The sequence below is a fragment of the Micromys minutus genome (genome assembly GCF_963924665.1).
Source record: "Micromys minutus genome assembly, chromosome: 4".
Lineage (NCBI taxonomy): Eukaryota > Metazoa > Chordata > Mammalia > Rodentia > Muridae > Micromys > Micromys minutus.
In genome coordinates, this window is record NC_137973.1 from 49,019,965 (window position 1) to 49,038,891 (window position 18,927).

The window sequence follows — 18,927 nt, forward strand, 5'->3', positions numbered from 1 at the left end:
CTGTAAGACACCCATGTGAGGAAAGATTCCTTGTCAACAAATCTGCTCTGTAGTGTGATAGCTCCTACTCAATCAACGGCTGTCCTAGAATTCCTGAAGTAGTCTGTATTTGCGCAAGCAAACCCAGAGAACCCAGCTGTCCCCATGGCACCAGGAGAATGCTTAGATGTAAGATGGCACCAGCACTGTTCTCTGCCACCCTTGTCTGTCATTAACAGAACCTAAACACGGCAAGAAGAGCTTCTGGAGAATTTGCCATAAACAGGTGAAGACTTTTATAGGAATATGTGATATAGCAGATGTTTTAGATCTAGACACATTTTTTCTAATAAATCTGCATTTTTGAAAATAGGCTACAAAGTAACTTAATGTGATAAGTGGATTTTTATAAAGCAAAATAATGTCATTTTTCACAAGACAAAAATTTTAATATATTTAAATCTATGTTGGAAATACACAAAGACAATTATGTATGTTACTACCAAGTCTTATTTTGTACAAATTACAGAATATCCATTTAAAAAAACATACATATGACCTTTGATGGTACATTTCTATGCTGGCAAATATATTTCTGATACAAAGGCACTTTGAAAACCCAATATGGTTTGGTTCGTAAGTTTGCAAGGTACAAACAATTTTTACAAATGTATGATTACACTGAAGAACGTCAGCAGCTGTGACATTACATAGAAAACAGACTTCTTTTTGTAAAAACAACACTGGTTTTATGGGAATAAAAGCAGTGATTTCCAGCAGCTTTAGTGAAGACATTCAGAAGGTTGGAGGCCCACAGTCTGAATTTCTCACTGGCTGGGCAGGATGAAGAGGATGGGTGAAGGTGATCAGCAAGAACCCTCGGGGGAAAGATAACCCAGTACCCTAGAATGAACCCAGAAACCTCAGCAGTCAGAGTGGCTTGAAGGGAAAAAGCACACAGGCAACAGTCTGGCAGGATGGGCTGTGACCCCCAAGCCTATGGCGGGCTCCATCTGTGTACTTGGTGCTTCAGAGCTGTCACGCCTGCTTCAGAGCACTGGGTAAGTACAATGCTTTGGATTGTACAATACTGGAAAAGTTTGGTCCTCAACCAACCTCCTTTCTTTGACTACATTGCTGCAACGTCAATCTGTACATAAAGCTGTCTCACTCCAGCCTGGAAAGTTAGAAAGAAAAATTAGAACATCAAACCTGAAAACCTGAAACAGATGGACATTCTAGAAAAACAGTAGTAAAGCAAACAACACCTCATTTTTCTTTAAAAGTGGAATTATATTTGTCTTCTGCTTCTAAGAAACTATTTTCGTTGTCAGTTGTCAAACCACTACAGGAAAAAGACCCATGCTATTAGCCACATGCCCTGCGGATGTGCCGTTGGATGGGGTTATCTCTGCCCATGGCTGTCAGGACAGGACAGTGCCGGTTAGCCCCCATTCAGACCAGCTCACCACCGGCTAAATCTTCCCATGGCATCACATTCATTTATTTAAAATCACAACTAACAGCTGGTTACTGATTTTACATTCTAACCCCTTTAAGTCTAAGATATGCGTTTGCTACTCAAGGGTACTGCTGTCTAAACTGTACCTAATTTCTTCTGTATTATCAAGTTTATTCTTTCAACTGGGTCACTTCTATTACAAACACTCTAGTTTCTTCTACAGTAAAAAACAAAACAACAACAAAAGCAAACAGCTTTTATCATGTCGCCATCCCTGCCCGCCTAGTGTACTCTCAGTCCGCTCTGGGGAGAGCTAGACTTCCCCATCAGACCCATATTTGCTGTCTCTAGCTCCTTTGCTCTAACAGTCAGCCAGCCAACCCTAATACCTCTCCCCATCTTCTACAACCACCTGCCAAGCAACTTCCAACCTGCTCCTGGTGTTCGTCCACAGCCAGCTCTCAGCCCTGGTAAGCAGACAGAACACACGGTACCACCTCCCAGTGCCAAATGCTTCCAGTGTCCACTGTCAGTCAGTCATGTGTCAAACTGTCAGTCTCCTTCCCAGTCTCTTCTACCATTAAGCAAAGCACTGCCACACCTTAGTCTTTCTTGTTCTATGGTCTACACTTGTTCTCTACTGATCTCTGCAGCCAGACTGTAAGTCAACCTTTGTATGTGTTCACACCTCCATGTCTGCACATGCAGATGGGAACTTGCACATGCAGATGGGAACTTGCACATGCGTGACAGTGAGGCTGTACTGGGGGAATCTAAGAAGCACAGCAACATCAAACCCACTGCTCTTTCTGCTTTCTGTTTCTCACACCCAGGACCCAACCCACTGACAAACCTCGGTGGCTTTCCCTCCAAAAGAATCATCCATGCCCAGAACGTGACCACTTTAAACCGTCTCCCTCATTCTGAACCTACCCCAGCCACAATCAGCTCTGGTCTAGATCCCGACAATGCCCCCCACCAGGCTTTCACGGCCCTGGTTTCTCTCTGTAACTAGAATGGCAAGTCTCCCTGTGTGTTCCTCACTGTTCACCAGTCCATCTTAGTCGGTCCCATGGTACCATGATGCGAGGGATTGAGCTCCTGCCCTCCAGTTTGGCAGTGTTACTCCTCCTCCCTGTATACTCCTTACTCCCCTAGCTACAGTGCCCTCCTGTGAGCTATACTCCCTACAGCGGCCACAGGACATTCCTGTCATCAGTGAGGGCTGAGGACAGCCATTATAAAAATCATTCACTTTCTAATCCAACAATATTTATTTTTGCATTTATTGTTTTCCAAGCAACAGTCTTTTACCTAAGAATACAAGACAGAGAAGAAAACATTTTAGAAAACTGCCTTGTTTTCACAGAGTTCATATTCTATCAGAGGCCTGGAAAAGAAGAGGAAATGAAAAAGAGAAGAAAATAGCTCTTGTTGGATGGTAATGCCATTGGGGAAGCACAGACATGCTGTTAAAGAGAATGTAGGTTTTTCAGACATCCCCTGCCTTCTCCCCTTTCACTCTACCCCAAATACCCTCACACTGTGACCACTACACTCTGGAAGCACCTACATTGTGCCTTAAAATCATAAAGATTACTTATTCCGTGTGTTTATTATTTCTGTTTCCCTACTCTAATGTAAACTCTCCAAGAGAAACATATCCGTCCTCTTACATTCCAGACACCCAGAAATTTCAGTCGTATCTGACACACAGCAGCAGTCAGTCAGTAAATATTACTGAATGAACTAAAATCCTATTAATTTCTTTCTTTCAACCAAAAACTACTCTTAAGTAGAAGTGGAGGAGAGGAGAGAAAAAAGAAACAAGCTTGTTCTTGCCAGTACTTTACAAGGAGAGATGCTCAGGAGCAAAGAGGTTTCAGTGTGACCTATGGCAGCAATTGTTGGGCTCCTCAAAACACCCTCTATGGATTGTTTTTTGTTTGTTTGTTTGTTTGTTTTGCTTTGTTTTTTTAGGAACTTGGTGGGGAGGGTTCATGCAATACTGATAAATGCATGAGATAGCTTTCGAATTTAGTTGGCTTTAGGACAGTAGACAGACCCTCCCTAGGTTGTCAAGACAAAAAACACCCCATTTGCCTCCCCACCAAAAACCTTCCCACACCAAACTACAACTTTTGTTACTTAACTTACTGAAAAATGAACTTGTTCCTACTTTGGCTAACAGACTGGTGGAGAAGAATGTGGCAATTACATGATCTTTACCTATACATTAAAACCAAAGCTCAGTTTTCCTCACTGTGAAACAGTGTTGATTAAATCAGCACTAACAATTTGTAGGAGTTTTATATGTATTATCTAATACTTTATAAGCTGATAGTAAATCTGATACCCAGGAGTAGGCACTGTTATCTTGATCCTCTGTGAATGTATGAGAAAAAAATTCACACCCTACAAAGGCTGTTACTATAAATTATTCTGATTTACTACAAGTATATGATTTGATTAACTCGTCCAGATGGCTCTGAAATGACTGAGGAATTAACTATTCTGAAAAACTCTTATGTGTGTAATCTTAATAGAAAATAAAAACATTGCACAAACATATTGTATAACATCTTTTCTTTTTAAACAAAATTGCTAATGCGAGTTAAATGGGCAAACAGTTGGGCTTCTCTTATTGCCTGCCATTTTCATTCCCCAGTCTTACTGGGGAAGACAGTAATAAGAAATGAGTAGCTCAAGGCGATGAAAAGGAAAGAGAAACAAAGGGGCTAGATAAATTATCTTTGCATAATCATGAGTTAATTACTCAAACTGGTATCAGTCCCTCCAGGGGATAACAGCTTTCCACCAAAGCTCCATCCAACTGCAAAGATAAAGAAGTCACTTGAGAAGTCATTTGCCGCATCCACCTGTCCCTGTAGAGATGGGCAGCTTGGTTCTCCAGGTCCAGTGTTCATTTCAATTTCCTTCAAAGTAAAGAGAAAGCCAAACTTCCAGGAAATCTGGCAAGTGACCTACTCCCTGATGCGAAGAACCTAGAGTTTAATCACAGGAAAGCACCACAGCTACCCCATGGTCTCAGCACCAGTAGTTATTTTAACCCTTTTAAGTTCACTACCCCTGCCTCCACCCCAAAAGTCAGCCTGATACCACAGGCTTGGGCTATCTCCAAGCAATATTCAGGTTGTGTAAAGAAGTTACAGGTAGAAAACAGTCAGGAATATGACAACAGAAATTGTTCTTTACTTGTATTCTCTATGGGCCAACACTATAAACACGTTTTTGAGTTTTTAACTGAACCTGTTAATCTTTATCGCTTTAAAATGCAAAGGAGGGTTTAAGAGCTAGCCCAGAGATTACTAAGGCTCTTCTTCCAGAGGATCAATTCAGCATCCACATGGCAGCTATCTGTACCTCCAGTTCCAGAGGCCTTCTTATGGCCTCTGCTGCCACCAGGCACACACATAATGCATAGACATACATGCAGGCAAAACACGCACACACACATACACACACAAAATTTAAAAATGTAAAATGAAGTCATGTAAAACTATCTTACTCTTCCATGAAGGATACTACAAAATAATGAAATGTAAATAAACATGACAAAATTAAACATCAAGAATAACAACAGAAAAGGTTATCATGACACCCCTGTTATCCCAGTGCTCCAGATGCAGCAGGGGCAGGAGGATTACAATTTTGAAGCTGTGCTAGCTACAGAGCAACTTCAAGGCCAGCCTGGGCTACTTAATGAGACATCGAGAGAAACCAAGAACTGAGGACACAGTTCACTGTTTACTTAGCATCCCCGAACCACCACCACCAACAGCAACAACAACAAAATAATAATAATAATAATAATAATAATAATAATAATAATAATAATAATAAAAGAAAAAAAACAGATGTGATCTCCTTTTCTACAGCCCACCATGTGGTAACTGATCCATTATCCTGTCCCAGTACCTGTCACTAGTGGGCGGTCAGGAGGAGGCAGCATTGCTGCTGCTGCAAGCACTGTGTTCATTACCAACAAGCAGTCAGTGAGCATTTACATTACATGCCTTAATGCACAACAGCAAACCTAGGGATACAGAAGACACATGGCTGCCTCCTGAATTCTAGGTACTTATGATGACAAAGGATAAGAGACCGATGGCTAGAAAGTTTGCAAAGCAGGCAAGCAAAATCAATACCCATTAAAGTTGCAAGGGGTAGAAAACCAGAAAGCAAGCTAGAGAAGGGGAGACACCCCTTTCTTCTGAGCACATCACTCAAGCCGATAGCACAAGCCTGGTCAGTGAACGGACATAGGGACTGGAGGAGGTGGGTGTCTGTGATTCAGGGATCCTGACTTGTGTTTGGGAGGAGGCTTTAATTCCTTCCTGGATATAACTGCTCACTTCTATTTTAAGGGCAGAGAACAGAGCACAAAAGGCAGAAGCAGGAAGCTGGGGGCTCAGGATGCTGGGGGCTCAGGACTTAACAGGCACAGTGGGGAAAGAGAGATAAAAAATGAAGTAGGGGTTCTGCCAGGAGAGAATGTGGAGGAAGTGTAGCTGTCTTCTGTGCTCTGAGAAGCCAAGGATCATAATGAACCCCAGGCATTTTCTAGATCTTTGAATATATTTGACTTTTTCTCTTTAAACATCATTTCTAATGGAACAGAGCATATTTAAAAGTTCAAGGTTGTAATTGTAATTGTGAAGAAAACCATGAAATGATTAACATGTGATCATGACCAGTTAAAAACAAAAACCTTAGACCACTGAATTGCTTTCTAATCCCCAGTCTCACTTTCTGTTCTGTTTCTAAGTAAACACAAATAAACAACCTTTCCATCTCTCCAGCTATCAACTGATAATCAGTTCTGAAAACTAGTTTAGATGGATAATGAGGAAGACTGACTCACAAGAAAACCTTGGGCTTAACTGAACCACACTAACTAGTATTCTCAAGGAGTCTGAGCAGCCAAGTGACTTGCAGCAGCCCCCTTCCCTGTACCACACATGCATAAGCCCATTTCTTTAGCACCTCAAGAGAAATCAGTGACCCGGAAAATGCTATTAAATAGAACAATGCCCCAGGGTTTCAAAATCACTACAGACTTAGCATCGGGTAACTAAACAGTAGAACCTTACAATTCTCTGATTTCTGTTTCTTTCAATTTAAAGTTACTTTAATATAAGCTTTCAAACAACTTCTTTAACCAAAGCCCATTTCTTTCATTCTAGAGTGAGCTGTGAGTGTCTGTGGAGGTCAGGAGTCAATCTTCTCTTCCTATACCTGAGGTCAGGTCACCAGGCACGGCACATGGTCCTTTACCTGCTGAGACATTTCATTCATCTGAGGGTCATGATTTTTTCCCCCTTAAAAAAGCAGCAAGTGGGGGTTTAATTTTGATAAGTGTAAGTTATGAATGAGTAAGATGTAACCTAAATACAAAGCAATTTAACAATTTACATTTCATGAAATAATATTTGTTACAGTAAGCCTTGACATTTAGTCATGCTATAAGGACACTGCAGAAAAAGAAATAAATTTTTAAAAATTCTATTTTAGTATGTGAGAACTAAAACAATATTAAAATCATTTAAGTGTAGGAATAAAAGTTATTTTAGAGATGTGACCACACCTCTCCCCACCACACTTCCCCCTTTCTCTCCCAGGTATGGTGGGGAATGGGTTTAAATGTCCTCATAGCTAACCTCAAAGGGAATCTCTGGTAGCTTCAAGGAATGAAATCAACTAGTCAGGACCTTAGCTGATAAGAAAGGCTGATGGAAATCCCAAATGTAGTTTCTGAAACAGAAGAGGCAGCTGAAGGAACATTCATATTTCCCTGTCTTCAAAAGCCAGGTTTGTGCCTCAGAAGGCCCCCTTTGGCTCCGAGGTGATATAGTTCTAGCAGCCCCAACAGACAGTGGCTGCTAGCACAGGTCGCAGAGTAGGAAGCACATTTCTTCTCACAGGGAAAACTGACTGAAAGGGAAAGCCGTGAGCATCAGGGTGCCCAGGAGGCTCACAGAAGTAGCACCAGATGCCACAGGATGAGGGAGGATCATGGCTGGTCTATAGAGGGCAGTCTGCCAGTTACTGCCACATTGTTCTCCTTTGCCCCCGAAACATGAAGTCCATATGAGAAGTACTCAGACATACTGCCTAGGCCTCCAAGGCTTCATTAAGAAAGCCACAATGATCCCCATTTACATACATGAGTCACATTTATATACTGTGTCTTCTCAGAAAGCTATTAAAATGCTGTAAGTAGAACCAACACACAGTATAGCAGAGTCTTAACTGCATCTAAGACTGGGATTATGTAAACCCTAATTAACAGTATATTTGTCAGTAATTCATTCATAAGGAACCTAAGCATGTGTATCTCTCATCAGGAGGCAGCATCGCTAATTTATGTAATGCTAGACTGCATACTATATCCATGTCTGAAGATGTGAAGGCAGAGGAGAAATACATACTCAGTGATACATGCCACAGAAAAGTAATTCTGCTTATTGAAATATTTAGACTCCAGCCAATAATATACTAGCTAAAATGGAAGGCCCTGGATCAATACCCAGCACTGAAAGGGGGGGTGGGATAAGGGAGGGAGGGAGGGAGGGAGGGAGGGAGGAGAGGAGAGAGAGAGAGACTTTGTGGAGGAAAACAGACTTTCTCAATTTGACTGAGAATGTTTCCTCTTCTTTTACTTTAGTAGCTTCTATATTTGATATGCTAAGTGTAGGATTTTTAAAGCTAGCAAAACAGAGAGACATAAACTTCTTAAAAGAGATTTATAACAAGTCATACCTGAGTAAAAATATTATGTGTTTGGCTTAAGATCCACCTGGCGTCGGCATCAGGGGCTACTACAAGCTTCAAGGTCCCAACGTAAACATCAGAACAGAGTGTCCAGAAGTGCTGTTCTTGCAAGTTGTAAACGCCTTGTAACTGCTGCACCTGAAATACCAGACTGATGTCAGCACTGAGAGCAAGTTGGCCTTCCACCCAAATACGATGATGAAGGGAGTCAGAAAGTTGGACCCGACCCCCTACTTAGAAAGACATGTTCAGACAAACGCCTGTGGAGTACTCATTATGTCCCAGATGACCCCGAGACAGACACTTATCAAAAGTTCTAATTTCAACACATCAATCAGAGTACAGGCAAGCTATGGAGCTAGAAAAAGAATGAAAAGGTAGACCACAGAAATGAGGGGAAAGGACAGAAATCAACACATGCATAGAAATGAGAGGGACACTTGACCTGTCTGTCTGTCTATCCCTCTATCATAAAGACACATTTGGAATGCAGATGTAAATAGACATACCTCTGTAAACAGAGGAAGTGCAGTCCCTCCCAGCTGTGCCCCGGATCGGGAGCTGAGCAGAGCTGAGCCCAGAACCACGCCCTCGGCCACAGCCTCACCGTACTCCGGCCCAACGCATGCTGCATAGTCCTCTACCCCAGACCTGCTTCCCTGGCCTGATTTCAAATCTTTTCTGTCCTAATCAGTGCCCATCATTCCAAATGTGCCACTTAGCCGGCATTCTCCCTAAGTGCCTGTCTGGTATTTCAGTTTTAATACATTATACACAGAATCTTCCTTTGGAATAACTTCTCAAACACTGCCCATTTTAGTCTGAGCCTCCACAGTTGAGCATACCTTAACAGTAGCTTTCCACATTACTAACCTGTGAGACAACACCGCTTTCCCTTCACTAATCCAACCCACCTCCAAAACTACACCCCAAAAGTCTATTTGCCTGTCTTGCTGCCAGTGACAGTCCTCTCAGCCAGCTTTTCCCAAAACACATAGGACAATCATGTTAAAGCACAAGACTCATTGCATTCCCGATGCTCCCCACTGAGTGGGGGTGATGAAGTCTGGACCACTTAGGACCACGTCCTCCTAACATCTGGCCCTTGCCTTCTTTCCAACCTCTCGATGACTTTCCCTTCATTTATCATGCTCCAGCCACAAAACCTGTTTTGCCGTTCTCCAAATACACTAAATCAGTTCCAGCCATAGCTGCCCCACATTAGCGGTTTTCTTTTTGCCGGGAACATTCTTCTCGGGGATTTGAGGATTTGTACACGGCTGGACGCTCCTGGTCATCATTCCCTGGCTTCCTTGCTGAGCCCGGTATCCGTTCATATCTACCTCACTCTCCGTCCTCTCATGGGGCATCACTGGCATTGCTCACCATCAACAGCATCTAAAATTGACTTTGTCCCAGCTAGGCTGAGAGCTCCATGGAAGCAGTGTCTTTCTTTGTTCCCCATCCGTCTCCAGTATTGTAAAAGAGAATCGGATACACAGTGGATGCCAGAAAGACAAAACAAATACAATGTAACAAACAAACAAAACCATCCAGACGGCTGGAGAGACAGCCAGGTTAGAGCACTTGCAGCAGCTCTTCAGAGAACTGGAGCTCAGCTCTCAGCACCCACATCCGGCAACTCACAACTTCCTGACACTCTGGCTCCAGCGGCTCTGGTCCCCCTCTTTCCTTCCTCAACAGTACCCACACGCATAGACACACATACACATAATTAATTACACTGATGTAGCGGTTTGAATGAGAATGGTCTGCATAGGCTCATATATAGGTGAATATAGGCCTATATAGGTAAATGCTTAGTCACCAGTGTGTGTGAACGATTAGGAGGTATGGCACCGGGAGTTGGCTTTTAGGTTTCAAAAGACCACATTAAGCCATGTGTGTATATGTGTGTGTGTCTGTCTGTCTGTCTGGTGAGGATATAGATCAACTACTGTTCCGTTGTCATGCCCGCCTGCATGCCACCATGCTCCCTACTATAAAGATAACAACTAACCCTCTAAAACTGTAAGCAGGCCCCAATTATGTAAACTCTTCATTTGTAAGAGTTGCTTTGCTCACAGTGTTTCTTTACAGCAATAAAGCACCTACTAAAACAGCTGAATATATATTTATTTCATGTTATCCATATTCATTTTAATAACTCCATTTCTAGATGAAGACAGTGTATACATCTTCTTTAGTAAAGTTCAATATTTTCTAATAAATTCAGTTGGGCTTATACAAATGACACGCATGGTCACCATGCAATCTTGAAAGATTTAATTATATTCACACACTACCCATATTTATGAAAGATAAAGCCCTAACCGTTTAGAAACAACACACAATACAATGCTTTTCGAAACTTACCCTCTGATAGCACTGGGGAAGTGTATTTTCCAACGAGGGAGGAGTTCTTTGCATTAATATTCCAATAGACTCTCTTAAAAGTGGAATCACACTAAGGGGGAAAAACAACTTTATTAAGCCACATTTTAACAATCTCTGTTTGCAAGATGATAATAATATATTCCTTCTAAGAACAGACTACAATTATTTAAAATTTCAGGAAAAAATAACCTACTCGTCTTTGTTCTACATTTCTCATAGAATCAGTAAGCTATTAGAGGAAAGAGCTGGAGGACTGCGTCCACTATGTAGCTGTGATCCATCTGCTGTTTCTTAATCTGGTTTTTTACCAGTCATAGTTCTAAACAGTTTGTATAGACGTGTGTGTGGTGTATTCATGCACCTGAGCCTCTGGGTACCCAGGAAGTATGAAAAGGGCTTCAGATGCCGGAGGCAGGCAGTTTTGAGTCATCCACTGTAGGAGCTGGGAACTAAATTCTGGTCCTCTACAAGAGCAGCACGTGCTCATAACCACTGAGCCCATGCCCCTGGCCCTGTATATCATAGTTTCACTATTTAAAACTTAGAGTAGGCTGGTTACTTTCCAGATGAAAAAGGGTACCTCTAGGACTGGAGTTTAAAGGCCAGCACAGGAGACCACCACCTATTGTTTGAATTACCTCCTTGGGCTGTTGGGATGACTCTGTATACACAAACAGTTAACCGCACAATGGTAAGGGTGGTGGCCAGGACCTGAATCCAGCTAGATAGGAGATTTACCTTGAAGCTAATTTACTTTCAGCCTTAACAGACTAACATCTGGAATACCTAAGGTTGATGTCTACAGGTCTGCAAAGCTCTGCAGATGATTCCCATTAGCCAGAGGGTGACACTCTGCTCAACAGTTGGCTACAGACTGAGGGGAGAGGTCAGAAACAGTGTCACTGTCTTCAACAACTGAAGCCACTGCGTGCTTTTATTCTTCCGTGATCTCTAAGTGTCAAACATAGAATTCTCTTGGGAACAAGCTATAGGAGAGGACTTCGGGAATTCATGCCTGGGATCAGCACCTCACAGGAAAGTCAAAGTGGAACTGTGCCTTAAGGATTCACTACCTCTGAGAGATGAGAAAAAGAAACACTAATGCAGACCAAAAGGAACAGGGGCTCCCCATCACATTCACAACTGAAGGGTTCTTTGCCAGGTGAGAAAGAAGAGGAAACACTAATGCCGACCAAAGGGACAGGGGCACTGTCTTGCTCACCATCATATTCCCAAGGAGGCCCAGTAAAGTGCTGGTCACCCAGTGCCCATGACAAGTGTTGGTTGAATGACTGAAAGATACAGATACCAGGCATTTTAGAATCTAGATTAAGTAAAAGGACACAGAAAAAGAATTAGAAGTCTGTTTTCAACGCTTAGGTATAGACTGGCTCTTGACTAAAGAAGAGTAGCAATGGGATAAAGACAGGAGAGTTAAACAGGCAGAAATACCTGATCTCTTACAGCAGAGTGGGACACAGTGACAGCCAGGTGGTAATTTCAACATGGACAGGAGGCAAGAACACTTGGTTAGTAAGAGCAGTTAAGAACCAAGAATTAACCTGTGACTCCTTAACCTGCATAGCTTTTGTGCTCAATGGATTAAAACGCTGTCCTGACACTTAGTCGTAAACTAGTTCATCCTGCTCCATAGCCACGAGGTTTTCCAGATCTTTCACTGGGACTACATTAGCCTCCTAAGTGTTCCTTGGTATCTAGTCTTACAGCCTTTAAGTCCACTTGGTATGCAGCTTCAAAGATGGCTCCCAAGACCTTAGGATTCATTCCTGTTCCCATGTGATCTTCACTCTAAACCTAACAACCTAATACTAACAGGCACTGAGTAGGACCAGTGGTGAACTGTTGCTTCCTGATCCTCTTTCATACGCTGGCTTCCAACCTAGCTTCTGCCTTCACTCTCACTGCTGCCATACTGTGAGCTCCTTTACAAGAGACCCATGGGGCATCTGCAGAGAAACTAGAATCCCGCACCCCCCAGACCCAAAGAACAGAAGCATGTCAGCCACTGCTTGAGGGAATCTAGAAGTAGCTTCTTCCTCAATACACCCTGCAGTGACTGCAGCCTGGACCGACAATTTGCTGCCTTGAGAGAACTCTCAGACAGCCGTGCCTCCTGAGTTACAGAGACTAGATGATAATAATGAATACTCACTACTAGGTTTCTGTGGGATCTCTGTGAATCTATACATAACTGCTTTCTATAGAGCTCTGGGGCTAACCCACAGAAACCAACCACTTGATTCTATGTGTTCCCTACTAAGGCTGGGTCAAACGCTCCCAGCTTCCCCAGGGATGGCATGTAAGCTCTTTAATGTGGTACTATTTGGGGGTGGGGGGGGGTCTCTAATCTTCTCTACCTTTCCCTCCACTCAATCCCTGCTTTATATTTTTTAAGTTCTTCAAAACTGTTGGGCTTGGCCCTGTGCTGTTCATTTCTTTCAGGCTTTGGCTAATACTATAATCCCTGCCTAGAATAATGGTAGGTGGGTCCTTTGTTCGACTTCTAGTATGTCTTCAAACCTCACGTCTGACTTCCTTTGGGGAATATTTCCTGACTACTCACTGTCCTCTGAATGCTCCTATAGACCATGAAGGATGTGGAGCACTGGCACAGGCCTGTAATCCCCACACTCTAAGGCTCCCACTTAGGATGCATAGAAAGAATGTCTTTTAAAAAGAGAAAAACTAATGGTGTCTACAAAATTATACTGCAAAATCACCAAGTTGTTTTTCTACACATATTCACTGAGAAGTACTTTCTGGATCATGACTTATGTTTGTGTCCCCAGCATTTTAGTGTTTGATATATAAATGTTTATGGAACATAACTTAATGCTAATTCCACTAAACATAATTCATTCAAACAGTACATTTTAGGTCAGGAAAAATTACTAACCCTTGTAGAATAAATGAAATTATGGACAGAGAAGGGGCACTTATGCAGACAGTAAAGGCTCAGTCAGTGAAGCATGGGGATGGGAAAGGCATCTGCATGAGAACACAGGTCACAGAAGGAACTGCAAACAGAAGGCTGTCCACAAAACAATGCACTGCTGCTCCAGGCCTTCCATAGGTCAGAGAAGGCTGGGAAAGAAAACCAACTAGAGAGAATTAATGAGTCTGACAAAGAAGACTGGCACCTAAGCTGAAGAGAAACACTAGTTTCTATCCACTGCACACTCTTAGGTAGACTCCCTGGGTACAGTAAAGGAGTCGAGTCGGGGCAAAGAAATGAAGTGACTGCAGGACAATTAATCCAGACTTTCCGTTTTCTCCAGTACGTCTTTATTTCTCAAGGAAAGAAAAGGGTGAGTCAGAAACTGCTTTACCTACTTACAGGGCTAACAGTTACCTTCCCTGTCCGGCTCTTCTAAGAAAACTGGAAAGGCTAGTACATCACAGCAAAAACCTCACCGCAACACACGGATATGCCGCACCTGAAACGGTGTCAGAATGTCAGCTGTAGGCGCAGTGGGTGGACACCCAGCTGCTGGGAAAACAGCCTGCTCACTCACAGATGGAGATGCAATGCTGACCACAGTCATTTCCAAAGTCCATAAGATGTAAAAAAAAAAAAAGTCTGTAGTAATACCAGCTTTTGCCTTTTAAAATTGTGTTTAGCTCAGGAGTTTCTGCCCATATTTTTCTGATTAACTATCATAACAGGGCATCATAAAATGGATTTTAGTGTGGATCTATCTAGCCATAATGAAAGGATATGGAGGAAAAGACAAGCTTAGCAAATTCCTGACTGAGCTAAGAATTAGGGCAGCATCCAAACCCTACAGGAAAAGTAAAAGCATTTGGAAACAATTAGAGGCTCTTCTGGTTGACTAATTCAATTCTAGCTTTCACAATGGAGCTTTATTTTCCTATCATAAATGAGAAGGGAGGATGACTCATTAGGCATGAATTTACCAGTAATACAAAGTAATGGTTTCATTTTTCAAAAGCTAAACATAATTCTATAATTATACAATAAACATAAAATTAATTTCAAAGCCTTTTAACAGGTTAAATGAGCAATATTTACTCTTTGCTGCAAGTAATTTGCAATGAAAAATTCAAGTTTTACTTCAGATACAGTTTTTAGGGAAAGATGTTCACCACATTCCAAAAGTAAATTAAAAATCTATAGTAACTATAAGTGAAGTAAACTAAGTATTGGGGTTGGTGAGATGGCTCCGCAGCTGAGAACACTGGGGTTGGTGAGATAGCTCCGCAGCTGAGAACACTGGCTGCCCACGCAGAATGAACAGAACCAAGTTTACTTCCCAGCATCCACATCTGCTAACTGACAACTGCCTATAGTTGTAGCTCCAGGGGGATCTGATGCCCGCTTCTGGGCCCCTTGGACACTTACAGAGCTGAGTATATGCATACAGACACACTAAGATACATGTAAGCAAAAATAATTTAGTGGGACTGGAGAGATGGCTCAATGATTAAGAGCACTTGGTACTCTTGCTGAAGACCAGCACCATTTCCTAGAGCCCACACAGCGGTCCACAGCCCTCTAATGATAACTCTAGAGCATTTGATGTCCTCTTCTGGCCTCCTTGGGTACCAGACATACACGTGAAACATATATATCCCTAAATGTAAGCAAACACTTAAATGCTTAAAAAAATAAAAATATAGACATCTTTAAACCTTTTAAAAACACATATACATTATGAAAACATGTGAAGAACAATCATTCTTAATTAAAAACTTCAGAGTTTTAAGTAATAAAGTCTGAGAACAAATATCCAGCAATAATTGAAACACAATGGCATGGTAGTGCATACTTTTGAACTTAGCACTTGGGGAACAGAGGCAGGTGGAGCTAACTCTGAGTTCAAGGCCAGCCTGGTCTACATAATAAGACTCTGTCTCAGATAGAGAGGAAGAAAAGAAGAGAGAGAGAGAGAGAGAGAGAGAGAGAGAGAGAGAGAGAGAGAGAGAGAGAGAGAGAGAGAGAGAGAGAGAGAGAATGGAAGAGAGGGGGAAGGGAGGGGGAGCACTGTATTTCTTGGAACTGGAGTCACAGATGTGGGACCTCTGTAAGAGCAGCAAGTCCTCTTAACTAATGAGCCCTCTCTTTGGCCCCACTCAAAACCTTTTAATGGGCAAAAGAAGACAAAGACATTCGATTTTTAATAGGAACATTTAGACATGTGGCTGTATTTAAACAAGTCCAATCAGCTCATGGTTATGGATGATTACTATTACTCTAGAATTTATAAACCTGGTGGACAACAGAACTTCTGGAACCTGTGGTCTAAATCAGTGCTCAGTACAGTAGGTATTTCTTACCCAGAAAGGAGACAGTAACCGACACTAAGGAACCTCTACAGTCATGAAAAGATCGTCCTCTTCCTCAAGCATCTGGGACATAGTTAAAACACTTCATGTGTTTGCTCTTTGGAACAACAACAAAAATTATCAGCTTATAACATCAAATTAGCAAAGTATACTATTTTTTGTTTATATAACACTTAATAGTTTTAAAAGTGATTTCATAAAAATTATCTAATTTCATCCTCCACAACAGCCCAAAGTAACCCTAAGAAAATGTTGGGATCACAGCATTCCAATTGAAGACACAACTCTGAGGGTCATTTAGACCTAATTCTCCTCTTACAGATGAAAAAACCAACTGAGAAAGGATAAAACAACTGTGGCTTGTTGCAGCTGGGTAAGAAGCTGTTAGCGACTCAGGGCCAAGTCAAGCATTGGAACTACCTGAAGCTTCTCTTCACAGTTAGGTATCCTGGGGTCAAATCCAGTTACACTCACTTTATTCCTAGGCCCTGGCATAGCAATCTGAACATGGGACACACTTAACATCTATCTAATTACAAAGGGAAAAGGTAACAGATCCACTGGATGAATAACAACACATTGAATGTATTAACTATCAAAGATCCAAATGAGGGCTGGAGAGATGGTTTACTGCATAAAGCAGATGACATGCAAGTGTGAGGACTTATGTCTGAATTACTAGAAACCACACGGAACACATCTGTAACACCAGTGAGCCTGAGACAAGATGGGAGGCGGGGAGTCTCCAGAAGCTGCTGGGACAGCCGGTCTGTGACACGCAAGGGCAAACAACAAAGACACCCAACCCCAAACAAGCTGGACGCAAGGTCAACACAGGAGAACATTCTCTGGCCCCATATGCATGTGCAGTAAGTTTTCATCCTCCTTTATATAAGTCACACACACATATAGTCACATACATGTATCACATGTAAACATATGCAAGACATACACAAATAAGATTAAAAAAATAGTTGGTGATGAAGAATACTTGGAATACAGGATACCTTTTATTTATATGACACAAAACCTTTCAACGTAAGAGTCAAGTGCCCCCAATTCTGTAACTCTTAAAAAAAAGAACCTCTAGTAAATAAAAGGCATTTGGCATTTTATTCTGTGTTTACATACAGGTGAGAAAGAATTCTATTTAGGAATGGATAGCACTTTCAGATTTTGATGTTTTGTTTTGTTTTTTTTTGTTTTTGTTTTGTTTTGCCTGTCTGAAACAGTCTCAAGTAGCCAAGGCTGCCCTGGGAATCTTTATGCTGCTGAGAATGACCATGAACAGTATTCCCACCCCCTGAAGTATAAGATTACAGGTATGATTATGTCCCATTTCAACTTAGGTTTTCTTTTAAAGTTTTATTTAGACTTATATATAATTTATGTTTATTTGAATGTGTATTTTTCCTGCATGTATGCATGTGCCCCTCATTTGTGCTTGGTGACACAGAGTTCTAAGAGAGCATCGGATCTCCTGGCTGTAAGGCACTATATGGATGCTAGAACTAACCAGGGACCTCTGCAACAGCAACAAGTGCTTTTAACTCCGGAACCACCTCTACAGACCCTAACCTGTTCTCTTGATAAAATGTTTCCTTCATTTTAATGAATAAAAATATAATAATCGAGTCATCAAACCATCAATATAATGAAAAGGAAATGAAAAATGCAAAGAGACAACACAATCAATGAAGGAAACAAAAAGGCTCCACCAAAGACACATAGCTTTACAAGGAGAGGTAAGAGTAAATTCCAACTGTATGTATTAAACGCCGGGAGACAAACAGATTGAGAAGAATGAGACCTGAAGGCTCCAATGCTGACAAGCAGTGGCTTCTCTCTTGCTCTCCCCTCCACTGGATGATGAACTCCCTGGAGTCAGTTAACATGAGAAAGAGCACACTACAGTAGTAAGGGAACGCAAATCCCAAAGGAGTTGCTGTCAAGCTTTCCCTAAAAATAAGAAACCACCCTGAGTGAGTGTAACAGAGAATCTCAAAGTGGTTTCTAACTGGTGTACTTCACTGGATGCTGGTTCCCCAGAAATGCTGAGGAGTTGTGGATATGCAAATGAAACCATGTTTTCAAAGGGCTAATTAGGCAAAAGAACAAAGTCACCTTTATGTAGACAGCACCTAGCAGCAGATAATTTTAAGCTACACATAGATTAATAAAAAACCATTAAAACTGAAGGCTTAAAGATCATTCTTTTCTTCTTGCATCAAGTAAATGAAGACCATGGTGACATGCTTTCTAGCATTTAAATTGTGTTTACTTTCAAAGGCTAAAACCATTGACTACTTTCTAGTCAAAGGGACATCAAGGAGGCAGGAAGATCCTCAGAAGGTAAAGGCATTTGCTTGCATGCCTGGTGAAATTAGTCTGATTTCTGATACCAACATAAAATCTATTTTCACAGAGTTTTAATCCGATCTCCACATTTACATGTTACACAAATGTGCAAGAATAATATAAAAATTTACAGAAAGAAATAATATTAAAATGTAAAGTCTCCCTTCTAATACCCTTCCTTCTTCCTTCCTAGAATGTCTAGAATTTCCTTGGTTTGTGTTTTTCTTTTACAAACTAAGTAATTGTACTTATTTCCCCGTTTATATAAATGACTGCAGAGCTCTTATAGGATGTATGTTATACATCTTCCTCGTGGAAATAGTGCTTTTAGGGACTATCCTGTTCTCAGAAGACTGTATCTTGGAAACCATACCGCATCACAAGACACCACCTATGTTCCTTTTTAGAACTCCCTTGCACACAACTTCTTACTGACAAATACCTGTGCTATTTCCAATATTTTGCTCTCAGAAACAAACAGCCACAAGAATAACTTTATAAATATATCTTTTCATGTTTTTGTCAATTTATCTCTGCGATGTCTCTAGGTGTAGAAATGGTTGATTTCACAAATGCTAGTATATTAACATTTCTCCTTACGGAGACAA

General features: G+C 41.5%; 1 protein-coding gene across 1 annotated transcript in view; it reads right to left on the reverse strand.

The window, feature by feature from the left end:
- Positions 1-432: 432 nt before the first annotated feature.
- SLC30A7 (solute carrier family 30 member 7) overlaps positions 433-18,927 on the reverse strand; it is a 63,507-nt gene continuing 45,012 nt past the window's right edge. Inside the window, exons 9-11 of the mRNA XM_080915192.1 lie at positions 10,613-10,703; positions 8,225-8,374; positions 433-1,156 (exon numbers count right to left, since the gene is read on the reverse strand). Coding sequence (XP_080771318.1) covers positions 1,109-1,156; positions 8,225-8,374; positions 10,613-10,703 — 289 coding nt within the window. The 3' untranslated portion in view covers positions 433-1,108. The remainder of the gene's footprint in view (positions 1,157-8,224; positions 8,375-10,612; positions 10,704-18,927) is intronic.